Source organism: Bremia lactucae, linkage group LG10 (assembly GCF_004359215.1).
Source record: "Bremia lactucae strain SF5 linkage group LG10, whole genome shotgun sequence".
Taxonomy (NCBI): Eukaryota; Oomycota; class Peronosporomycetes; order Peronosporales; family Peronosporaceae; genus Bremia; species Bremia lactucae.
Genome location: NC_090619.1, coordinates 2,556,671 through 2,570,010, shown reverse-complemented (window position 1 = coordinate 2,570,010; position 13,340 = coordinate 2,556,671). Strand labels below are relative to the sequence as shown.

At 44.3% G+C, this 13,340-nt stretch overlaps 1 protein-coding gene across 1 annotated transcript; it reads right to left on the bottom strand.

Moving 5' to 3' along the window:
- Positions 1-4,143: 4,143 nt before the first annotated feature.
- On the bottom strand, positions 4,144-4,530 carry CCR75_000251 (uncharacterized protein; the record flags this gene model as incomplete). Its single annotated transcript, XM_067958359.1, has 1 exon — positions 4,144-4,530. One exon carries the CDS (start codon positions 4,528-4,530, stop codon positions 4,144-4,146), a length of 387 nt encoding a protein of 128 aa, XP_067814656.1.
- Positions 4,531-13,340: the final 8,810 nt, after the last annotated feature.

Sequence of the window (13,340 nt, the reverse complement as noted above, 5' to 3'; positions counted from 1 at the left end):
ATAGGCGCACAATTCTGAGCGTCGATTTCGTTTATAGATTAATCGACTACTGCGTAAGACAGCGAATCCAAGTATGCCTTATATTGATCTATATTTTCATGCAAGCTCTTTATTGTTTTCACAGCTTTATAAATGATGACCTCGATCTGGAAAGTGAAGTGTGGGAATCAATAGGAGGCGATGGAACATTTGAAACTCGTCAGTAATTTGAAAGAATCAGGTAGTACACCGAAATCGCTCGCGACTCGTTGCTGGTGGCGTCGTACGTGTGGGTCTAGCCGATTGTAAACGTGAAATCATCGCCAAATTCTGATTGTGTAAGATGGAGCGACATTATGATTATAGAAGCAAATTTAGCTCTCGAGAAACTTAGAAACTAAGACACATGAACAATAAAGGTGGAATACAAACAAAAAACAACAAGAAATAATTTATTGTAATGGTGACAACTAATCAACTTAAACCGTATGCGAAAAGATCAACCTCGTAGCTATTCTTCCTTCTATAAACCATCTCGAGCCGATATGAGGGCAAAAGTGGTTAGTAGGAAGTCAGCACAAAGCACCACCCGTAATGAGGGACGGCACCATTCGGTCGCATCTTGTACAAACAGTGTCAAGTGAAAAAATGTCACACTTACATATTTCGTCGTGCAGCGATACAAATAAATTGAAAGCCTTATCTTCATCTCCATTCCACAGTCGTAAGCACTCACGCGCGGTGGAGATCATGTTGACGCAGTATCCAGCATCCTCGTCGTAGGTCGCAAAAGCTTGTAGAAGACGAGTGGTACTTCGCTTTTCTTGACTTGTTGCTCCTGGAATTCTTGAAACGTCCGTTGATATCTCTTTGTAATGTGGGCAACTGCCGCACATACATAAATAGTGCTTCACTCGAATCGAGCTAGTATCGCCTTGACTTGCCTCGCTCCAATCCGAGTCGTCACTTGTTGAACAATCCATTTGATCATTGGATATGTCGAACTCCTTCGTAAACGAGGATCTTGAGTCGTCGTGCTTCTGAACATCATAGTAGTAATGAACCGCCGCCGTGAGATCGTCCGTTTGACAGGCGACGTCAACAAAAAGAGGTGTTTTCTCCCTCTCGTCTGTTGCGCCGGCCATGAAGAGCTTTGAAAGCTTCAATAGGAAAACTCCTATGTACTCGGACGCGGTGGCCAGCATTGAGGTCATGGCGAGCACGCACGTTTGCTTCTTCATTTTGAAGACCGTTGAAATTGTCGAAAAGCTTGTAAAGACCATTGCTGTGAATGAAGAAATTGAATAATGAGGATCAAACTACTGAATGCAGTTGGCGCGATTCCTGCATAGACAGATCTATTGAAGAGACTTTTTTCTACATCAAAGAGCTACTGTAACATTTTGAAAGACCCCCCTTTGATCATCCAGAATCATCAAAAGAGCACATTGGAAAAAGTCTCTGTCCCATCAATTGTGAAAGGTTTTGAATGAACAGTAGCATTTTATTTAGTAAATAAAGAAGCATATGCTCCGAAAGTGGCTCATCAAGCCGTGTGTCTCTGCTGGAAACTTTTTATTAAATTAAAAACCGAATCATAGGATTCGAACCCATAAACTCTCTCACATCACTCCCGTAGTAATCCATTAAGCGTTGAGTCTCCGCTTTAATATTTTTTATTGGAAATAAATTAAAAGCAAAATTGGACACTTGGTTTTGCGTAGTCATGACTTATTCGCGCCCGTTGCGCGATTCGAATCGCCTTCCTATATAATCAGTTATAAGAGCAGTCGCGCACCAATGGGTACGTGGCACCCTTATAAGGTTCAGGCGCGGAGGCGTGACGCTAGTTACCCTAGCAGCAAGAACGCCGGCAGTGACGGGCAACCTTCCTTGCGACGCATCGCGATGCGCTGTACAGCCAAGATTGTGTCTCAATCCGCAGTACGATGCCCATCGAGGAATTTTTGGCAAAGTATCAGGCAACTAATGTCTCGTGGCGTAACAAGTATGATCACTTTTTAGCAAAGGCCTTACACGTTTCTGCACTATTGATCTGCGGGACTTGAGGACACCAATTCGTGGTTGGTCGCCGGGATTATCAGTATCAGTCTCTACCGACGTGCAATGCTTTACGGTGACGTCAGAGGGCACTACAAAAGAAGAGCAACTAAAGCTGTGCTGCTTCTATTCTCTCTCGGCTGCTCATGGATCTCTGACCGTCTAAAAAAACAATACCAACAACGGAGTGTGCGCTCCGAGACGGGCATTTAATGCACCAAGTGGTCAAGACGAAGACATCTGATTAATTGCACAATTAATGACGGTATGGACGGGATCAGCAGAGGAGAATACACTGTAAGCTAAGTATCTGTATACGAAGATAGAACACTTGTTGCTCACAAGATGGGTTTGCTGTCGGAAAATCGGACTTTGTCGACTTCGATTTAGCCAGCTGAGAACGCAATTTATCAGTGGCAGTAGGAGCAATCGGGTGCAAGTTTAATTTGAGAACGAACACAACTGTGGAAAGCATTAAAAAGGAGAGAAGATTTTGTTGGTAAAACAATGGTCAACTATTTGTAAAGTTTCTACTATAAGCTGCTGTTTCTAGACTTGGAGATGCTTCGCTATCCGACATGTATTACAGCACGCCGTGAAAACTTGGACTCGACTGGGTTGCTGCGTTCGTCGACTCTCGAGATCAACTGGCTGTGCTCGAAGTAGAAATCTCAAAGAAAGCAGGTTTTTGATTTTAGTACCCGTGTTTTGGGAAAGGATCGCCGTTTCACGCAGCGGTGCACAATCGCTAGCTTACAGTAATTACATTATTGATTTTAATGGGAGCAAATGCTAACGTGTGCAATGGAAAGGGAAGACGATCACTTCACGTCGTGGAGCTATCTATCGACATGGCTAGGATCACCACAAGCTTGATTGATGCAGAAGCTGATATCGACGCGACGGAGAAGCATGGATTTACTCCGTCAATGTTCATGTGTTTTAAGGTATCTCTCGAAAGTTCTGCGACGCTGCTAGCCCTTAGAGCTGATGTTTATCGCATTGCGTGGTCAAGTGGTTTTTCGGCGCTGGAATTTGCAGTTAAGAGTGAGCGCTCGAAGCTTTGCGAGCATTGTCTTTCGAAAGGTGCCAATTAAATGCACCCACGCTGAATGCAAAACTAGTCTGCATTTAGCCGCCACTCTGTTTAATTCCGAAAGCATTCTTGTTCTGTTGGAAAGCAATGCAAATCTCAACGTGCAAAAGCGGTATGGACAAACTCCGTTAGTAGTTGGCTTGCATCCGATCCCGGCGACTGTGTAGAAGCTCGAACTCTGTGTATCAGATGTTGATGTGTGCCGGCTGCCACAATGACAAACGAGATATATTTTGAGATCGTAAGGTATGATTATTAGCTAATGCGTCACGAAATTGCGATGTGATTAGAGTATCGCAAGTGCTTAAAGCCACCGCCGTGATGAGATACTTCAGACGCGCTCCTATAGAATTCCTACAAAGCATTGGATCTCTTGATATGCAAGTGCTTTACAATGCGTGGGAGCAAGTGGACAAGGATGGGCACACCTCGCCATTTGCACACTCGAGTATTATTAACAATTTGCTGCAAAGACTAATTCACGGAGTAGAAATTACTGCGCTGAATGGCGACGTACGTTTACACTCCGGATGTAACTTGTGCGTTTCTCTATCGCAAGTACAAGCCAATCGCTTTACAGTATTTGTTGAGGCGAAGATAACAGCAACACAGCAGATCTCAAGAACTTAAAGACTGCACGAAAGTTTTAATTGAAACATGGAGTCACAATACAATAGCGATGTGGCTTTCTATTAAGAGCATATGGAATTTACGTCAAAAGCATAAAACAGTACCCAGCGAACGTTTGTGATCCCCATCACTTCAAGCGCCATAACTAATGTCAAGATGCGTACGCTGCTAACCATAGCTTCACCCAGCACAGTATGGCCACGCCATTGACGCGTGTCGAGTAGCAAAATGTTGATCGAAAGCAAGTGACGCCATGCCCAGATTCTCTGTTAACATAGTGACTTCATTATTTTAAAACTCATATAAACAAGTCGAGTTCGCCTATGCCACCGTGCACTCTGTCATCTTGTATATTAATTTTAGCTGAATTTATCAGCCTATAGCTCGTCTTCGTCATCGTCCACGCCAGCAAAGAACTTTTCCAGAGCAAGATCCGCCGTGTTTTCAAGTGGGGTGGGCTGACGGAGCGTCTGGGCATGCTCAAGTAGCGTGAGCAAGTGAACTTTCTGCTTCCACTGCATTAAAGTCTCTTCCAGCTCCATATTCGCCTTAGTGATGAGCATGTCCACAACGCGAGGGTCCTTGACGTCTGCATGCTGGCGAAATAGCGCCTGCACAGCCAGCCGCGCCTCAGCCGGCTCCATTGGTATATCGTATAGTGTTAGCACCCGTGGCACCTGCTTTATTATATAGCGGTACAGCGTTACGGCGGGGCTGTTTGTAGACGCAGCCGCCGCCTTTTCCGCCGCGACACGTAGAGCCATTGGGATGTCAGTTCCGAGACTTATAAAAGGAATCTTGCACAAACCGGATAACCTTTTATAAATTAATCGTCTGCATTTAATCTTAAATGGTGGCCTAATTGGCTCTTAGAAAACTTCTCCCGTTACATAAATATTATTTCCTATAATAGGGTAAAATAAAAATTAATATATATGAGAGAAATAAATATATAAACACAAAATTATTATCTTTTATTAGTTTTGACTTGATAATTACAATATTACCAAATTTGGTTATTTTGACGCAATACGACATTAGTTGTATTGATTGGTTGATTTAAGTATAAATCAACCCCGCCAATCGTAATGAGACACGTTTAGAAGTCGCGAAAGGAGGCGCATTGCATAATTAATTATTTAAATATTTAAGCCAGTAGATAGAAATTCATTGTGAAATAACTTAATGTATTAATCAGATTTACTTTTATTCCGATTCTTAAGCCTGGGAATTTACTCTTAGACGCTAAGACTTCTTAGCTACTTAAAATCTTCCTCTACACGTCGAGTCACCCCCACCTTCCCTTTAATCAGTGTGTGTAGACTATTACTTTTATTAGTACTAGAAAAACGTGCTCGATGCACCTGGTAGCACTTCGTAGTCCGTTCAACGACTTATGCACGTTTTATCCAACATGAACTCGACGTAACCCAAAAAAAAAGTTTGCTTCATTAGGGTGCTCAACAGTTGGAACTGTTGAGACAGCAGCATTAACATGCTCCTAGCGCGCCGACGCTTCCGCGTCGACAAAATGCTTAAGCTTAAGGCAATCGAAGGTGACTGCCTTTTAAGATGGTTCGTGGGATTAGACGACGCCATTGAAGCTCGCCGTGTCAATGATTATGCGACGAAAGTAAATTTTTTTGGCATGTCCAACTTAGCCGGACGTGTCAAATCTTGGGCCTTAGGGCTCAAGTTTCACAACTCATTGGTTTTTGGGTCGTATGAGGTCTTTGACACCCGGCTCAGGTAAACATTTGAGCCGCCAAGTGCCGAATTCAGGGCTCAAGCCGAGCTCCTAAATTGGCAAGCGTGATCTTCACGCTTATGCCCAACATACGCGATACATTGTAAGTTGTTTCGTGAGTTTTAATAGATAAACAAACAATGGTAGCTGTGTTTATTAAAGTTCTTACAGACGGAGAAAATTAAACTTCTAACAGACGGTCCTGTCAAAACTCACTTTTTCGTACCTGAACTCGAGACGCTAGAGCAAGCGATCTATGTAGCGGAACAAAAGGACTTCGGCATGAAACAGGCTTTCGTCAACTATGGAGCTTATCGTCCTCAAAGACGACAAGAAAACGGAGGCCCAGAACCGATGGACCTCTCATATGTAGGGAGAGTGAAACCTCGCTTTTCAAGTTACAAACGATTGCAAAAATGCAATTGTTGTCAAAAGACGGGCCACTACGCTCATGAGTGTTGTACCCCACGCCTAGTGCCTATATATATTAAGCGAAACGATCGAACCCCCGCTGGGAACGGCGGAGGTCGCGGATTCGACGCTGTTGCGAAATCGCAATGACGAGGCAATTGAAGAAAAGCAGTCGGGGTCAGTAGGTGCAGATCGCCCTACTGACCCAGCAATGTCAAAGGATTTGCAGGCCTTTTGCTAAACGTTGCTTCCCACACACAAACAATTTTTGAAACTGCCTACGTGATGAGGTTCACCTCATCGCCTTGAGAATGAAAGTGTCAAATTATACGCCACTTAAGTCCCTAATCAATTCTGGGACGTCGAATAGCTTTGACGAGAATGACAGTGCGCCTAGCAACAGGTGCATCTGAAACAGTAAGAAAACGTATATTCGGTATCCAATACACATTGAAGGGTAAACAGTACGACGATGAATTCATCGTACTGGTTTTGGATGACAAATTTGCTGTCATCTTTGGAATATCATGGCTCAAAAAGTACGAGTCATGTATAAATTGGCAGCATCCAGCCGTGCCGATGCCTGTCTCTTGTTCATCAGATGGCCAACTGATAAACGTCTTGGAGCATCCACAAGCGCGTGGATGCCCTACGGGTGAGTGCGATGGCCTCACTTGTGGGTCGGTCCTTAGCATGACTGCACAAGACATCAGTGTGAATACCCAACACATTGTGGAGTTAGATCCCGACGGCTGTGCACAAGCACAGGCAGCGTCGAAGCTCGACCAAACGAGTAAGTTGAGTGGTACAAAACAAGGCTGCTTTGTTAAAAAGCAACATCCAAGAAAATTTGAAATGCCCGTCTATAATAGACAGTACGAAAGTCCTAGATCAATTGGAGAGTGGATCGTAGAGGATCACGCAGTGGTAGCGCAACCGCAGCTAGAAGCAGTTGGGGAGGATAATCCCCATATTAAACTTGAGGGGATAAGTCCTCAAGAATCTGTGAGAACAAATCCCAGGAAACCTGTGGTCATTGTTTTCCAGACACCTTTGGAAATAAGTTTCAAAGAGGAAACTGGGACAATAAATGTCTTAGAATCCAATGGATGAAGTGCAGTTGCTTATACGCTAGATCTAATAGCGCCTCCGAAGATAGCTTCGGAGATAACTAAATTGCCAAAACAAGAACCGAAACGATTCTTGCGTGATCTGCGTAGTAGCAAAGTCAAACAGATCTGCGTGCTTGACACAGATGACAAGTACGTGGCCAAAATTCGGTCGGCAATAGTATATCCTGAGAACGAACGGGTTCTCAGCAGCTCATCGATGAACGAAAGTGCTCTCGATGGGAGGACTCGGATTAAACGTTCTACGTCCCCAATCCTCGGAATCTTTGGAGGCAAACCTTTATTAAAGGGAATTAATAGAATTTCAAGGATGTCTTCCCAGAATCAGTACGTGCGAGTTGCCTAAAGATAAAGGTACTCGACACGAAATCGACCTGATATCAGGTTCGAAATACTGTGTCATGAAGCAGTGGCCATTTCCTCGTGAAGAAGTATTTGCGATCGACAAATTCTTTGCCGATCGCTAAGCAGTGGGTAATCTGAGGGAGTCAACCTCCCCACATAGCTCTCCGGCCTTCTGTGTGTGTAAAGCAACAGGAGGGTGGCAGATTGTGCATATATTTAATAAGTTATACGCTGCAATGGTACCAGCTCAAGCCGATACCACGAAAACATAATCATAGAAGGTATGTCAAAGAGTACTATCTTTTCCTCAATGGATCTGATGGATGGATTCTATCAGATCCTTATGCGTAAACAAGATATCCCGTTCACAGCAGTAAGCACCCCAAGCAGTATGCTGTGGGAGTGGCTAGTCATGCCACAGGGGCTTAGTAATGCCCCTGCGACATTTAACAGATGTTTAACCAATCTATTGATATCGGTGCGGGATCCGCACCGAGTTATTTTGATGATGCCTTCGTTCATAGCAGAGCCATGAATGTAAAGTCGGACGATGAAGTACATTGTACCCACGCCCGAAAGGTTCTTCCCGGATAATGTCGGGGTCATTTGTAGCAGGGAAGCATAAGTTGTATGCAAATCTCAAGATGTATATATTCGCTGTAAGCGAAGTACCACTTCGTGGATGCATCATATGTAAACACGGTGTACGCCCGGATTCGGAAAATATCAAGGCGATCTTTTGCGAGTCGATGCAAAGAAACTACGAAAGTGACTCGGCTTAGTGGTGTTCCTGCACAAGTACTTACGCAATTACGCCGAAAAGACAATACACCTTCTTCTTTGCTGAAGAAAAATGGAAAGTGGTCATGGAACGCTAATTGTCAGCCTTCCTTTGAGAGTATCAAGCAAAGCTTAAAGTAATGGCCAATCCTGGCGATTGTGGACCAAGACCGACCGTTTCATGTGGTCTGTGACGCCAGCGATTTCGCAATCGGCTGTGAGTAAATGCAATATTACACAGACGGCGCAGAGCGCGTCGTCTGTTATCAATCGCGTCAGCTTCAACCAGCTGAACGCCATTATCCAGTGCATGGGAAGAAATTCCTTGGCATGAAATTTGCACTGGATATGTTTAGGGTGTATCTGTTAAGAGATAGACTGTTCAATATATATATACGGACGATGCATCTTTACGCACGACCGAAAACAGTCTACACCTCTCGCAAATAATAACGAGATGGTTGTATTTCTTCGCGGAGTATAACTTCGTCGTGGAGTATGAACCAGGAGGACTTAATGTCGTCGCTGATGCCCTTTCGCGCCAGACCAATTTGAGTAGGCTGCGCAAGCGAACAGTGAGCGTAAGGCCACTGTTGCAACAAAAAGTGTTCCATCATCAACATTACTCGACGACGTTAGACGAGCTATCCAGAAGATAAGGCTCTTACAGGGCTGTTGGATTACCTTCAACAATCCTTAAAAGGATTCTCGAAATTGTATAGATCCATAACAGAACGATATTCAACACGCAATAGGTTACTGTATTACACAGCCATTGCTGGCGACACACCTCATGTCGTCATCTCCACATATATTGATTTGCGTTTACCCATCATGTATGAGTCCCACTATGCACCAATAAGTGGTCATCGTGGACGTGAGAAGACCAATCTCACAATAAGTCGAGACTTTTACGGGCCACACGACTATGAATCGTTCGCAAGTACATACGGGCTTGCGAAGCTTGTCGACGGATGAAGCCCAGTGCTTCATGCCGTGCCCCGTTACAACCTCTGCATTTTCCGGCAGTGTTGGCAGTCTGTATCCATGGACTTCGTCTTCGGATTTCGCGACGACGAACATAAGAATAATAGTATTCTTGTTTTGTTGATCATTTTAGCACAAAAAAGTATCTTGCTGTAATACCGAAGTCGACCACAACCAAAGGCTGTGCTCGTGGCTTTGTTGACACGAATTTTCGACTCCATGGGTTACCCCGTGATCTGGTGTTAGATCGAGACCCTAGATTCACGGCGCATTTTGGCAAACTGTGTTCCAATCACTTGAAAAACAGTTGAACATATCAACTTCTGACCATTCTGTAACATATGATCATACAGAAGGTGTGAATTGTATCTTCGAAGATTTACTTTTCGGATGCGTCCACTCTTTTACGAGTTTAAGCGAGTTCTTACCGATGGTAGAATTTGCCATCAGCATTCAGTGCATGCCTTTACAAAGCATAAATGAACGTCTTGCGCCATCCACGTAAACCCTCCTTGTTTGAGAGTGACTTCCTTTCAAGGGGTGACTCGCACGAGCAACGAACAATCTAGCTCTCCCGCACGCATTGGCCGTAAGGTCAATTCGAAAGATATCAACGTTGATTTAATCAAGATTGAAGTGGACAAACTCAGTAAGAGCAATAATGCTCTAAAAAGAGAGGAGATTGACATCTCCGCAGTGCAAACCGGTCAAACTGAAAACAAAAATTAAACCGACTCAGCAGGTGATTTTCTGTTGGCAGTAGTGGTCCATTTCTAACAGGATTGCCATCGCTGATACGGTGGATTGCCAGAAATGGAACTCTGACAAAAATGAAAGAGAAAATATACTTTCATTTAATGTTTATGACCTAGTCCTACTGTCTACAGTAAACCTACCAAAACACGTAGTGACGAATGAAGGCAGTAAGAAACTACAGCCAAGGTAAATCAGCCCATTTCGTGTACAGCACCACCAAGGCAATGCATACACTTTCAAGCTGCCTCGTAGGATGGGTACGCATCCTACGTTTTGTGTTAGGCGTCTCCGCCCTGACCATCAGTACGAGGCTTCTTCCGATTCCGAATCCCCCGGAACAGTCTAAGGCGTCTACCTAAAGCCTGATGGTCCCGGGCGAAAGAATCATAGTCTCGAAACAGAGTCTGATTCTCATGAACAAGACGATCCACTCTTTCCTCCAAGGAAGGGATCTTTTGACGGGCTGTAACCAGCTCGTTTTGAAGGAACTGACGTTTCCTTCTGTTCGCCAGTTGATCAGTCGCAACTTGTTCTCAACTGGTCCCGAGAAACATTAGCAACCGTCACCGCTAACTCGCGGCGACGGAATCGCTCGTGATCAATATCCTCCCTCAAATAAAAAAGGGTGTGATCCAAATCACGATGTTGATTCGGATCGTTAAACAAGGCGAACCCTATTTTTCATCCCCCTCCACATCTATTAACGAATTCTAGTGGCGAGAAGCGTTTTCTTGTTGAACGCCTCTTGAACCACCGTGAGGTAAAGAGGGCTCGAACGAGTTATCACGTTCGTTGGCGAGGGTATCTGCCCTAGCATGATAGTAAGGAACCTCGTATTCAACTGATGATGGACGTTCCGGGTCTCGTTCGACAGTACGACGAGACCTATCCTCCTCGAAGAGGGTCATCAGAGACTGAGCTTTTTCCGCGCGCGTATAAGGATTGGAAATTTTTAATCGCTTGACGCATCTCACAAGAGAGGAGCGTTCTCCAACGAGGATCTTTAAAGGAACATGCCTTCTTAGGGACATGACCTGCACCCTTAAAACAGCACGGGCATGATTCCCCACGAGAGGCAAAGTATCCCTGCCCCTCATCACAAACGGTGCAACTTATAGCGTGTACCGACTGCGGTCCGTTTTTTTTTCGAAACGTTCACGGATAGCATCCGGTTTGATAAGCCAGGCCTTGGGGACTACGCTTCACATATTCTGGACAAATACTGTCCAAGCTTGAACATAGGTTTGAAATCCTTTGCCCGCTTACAAGTGTACCATCGATGCCGGAAAAGGCATCGATGAAGAATTTTTATTTCATCCTCACCATCCTTGTGAAGCCTGGATGGGTCGAAAAATCGGAATACGGTATCGATTGTTGGTCATAACAGACCAACGACAGACCAACGAGCTAGGACACCCTAAGAGGGTAATCAAGGCTTCTTCCCAGGAGCGAGTCGCAACGTATTGCGATCCCTCTGCTGTTGACTTAGGTTAACGCTACCGCTACATGTCTCTGGGAGCATCCATAGAATCACTCCTCTCATGGTGATGCAAACTAGCACAACCAACAGCATTCGTCCCTGCACGCTTACTTGTTCCTGGTGAAGCATACTTACGTCAACAGAGTGATCGTCGCTCATGGAGTCATCATCAGATGACTCCCCACCAAAGATGTCCAACGAGTCGAAAAACCTCGTCATCGCCTCACTGGTGTCACATTTTAAACAAAGGTTTAACGGACTCGGCCCCGAGTGATCCGGTGGCCTTCACAGTAGCCACTAAATCGGGCGATGACGGTGACTTGGACTAGTTACCTACAATTGGTGAAGCAGGTGACTTGTCACCGTCACCTGCAATGGCGTCAACAGATGACATATTCCAGTCACCTCCAATGGGAGTAGGAGGTGGTGTATTCCCCACAGTAGACGCTAATGCGTCTACTGAAACAATTGCAATACCAGCAGCTGCACTGATACGTGCAGCTGCCAGCTTTGCAGCCTCACGGGCGTCGTCATGCGCAAATTTCTGAACAAAAATTAAATAAACCAACAATGCAAAATTACAGCAACGGCATAATAGTATTCATTTGTCCCAAATCAGCTAACATAGTGACTGTTGGTTAAAGGTTCTATAAGAGGTGTATAAATATTTTTCCGATGAGAGGATATAAATGTAGAAGTTCAAAATTATTATATTTGCTAAAATAGTTCCAATATTACCAAATTTGGTAATATTGATGCAAAAAACATAAGCTCTATTGATAGGTTGATTTAAGTCTAAATCAACCCCTCCAATCGGTCTAAGGCACGATTGTGCAGTGCGCAAGGAGGCGTCATACTTAGTTAGTTATTAATATCACAAGTTCAGTAGTAGATAGACGATCGTTACGAGAGAAACTTAAATATATCAATGCAGTTTTTCTTTTTCTCTATTCTAAAGCCTAAGTCTAGTTTACCAAATCGAAGTATGCCATAAAATTTGATGTTCATTCGTAAAGGCGTTCCGTTCTACTTTGTACAGTACAGACATACTACGATGATTAAACATTGCGTGGCAACCCATTGTCGTTCTCGTAATGTATAGTTATCTGTCTACTGAAATTTATTGTTTGAATACACACCGTAAGAAGTACTTCTTCCGTTCGGAAATAAAGAGCGCTTTCTTGTTTATTGAGCTGAAGGTAATTTTTTAGTAAAAATGTCCGTGGAAAGCCTCATAATATGCTTTTTGCGATCTGTTGTCCGCCACTCAAATTTTCAGTTTTGGCGGGCTCCAAATTTCTGAGATAATGTTTAACGGGCTAAAGTTGCCTTAATGTTACATAGCACCGTTAAGTACACTTGGTGTACTTGACGGGATGGGCTATTACTTAAATAATAGCAATTAGACCCACCACTCGGGTGTGGCTCACATTTGTGACCAACCCTTGTGTATGTGATGCACATGGGTGCATTCACATTAGGAAGGATGACACGTAGCGTCTTTCGTGATGACGGCTAGCACCATCCGTTACGCGAGGTATCTAGAACGATACGCTCGCCATACATAATAGTTTTATCTACAGAGATGACATTTTGGATTGGTACAAATAGGTATATACATTTAATACGATTATATATAAATCAGTCTGAAAACTACTTCCCACTTTGAAAGTGCGCACGAGAAGCCGAATACCGCTCCCGTTACGACATTTACCAGAGTACTTAAGGAGTTAGGTGAGGTCGCTGACGCGCCCACGACAACTACCTCACTGCACGCAAGAGAAGACGGTCTAACCGCTTCCTCGCTGTGCGAGGGTGTGTGTCTAAGTAGAGCGTGGCCGCATTACGACGTGCCCGCCTACACTTGGTAGCACTTGAAATCCTTCCCACGACCCGCATCTCTGCGTGTGTACGTGAGGATGAGCCTCAACATCGATT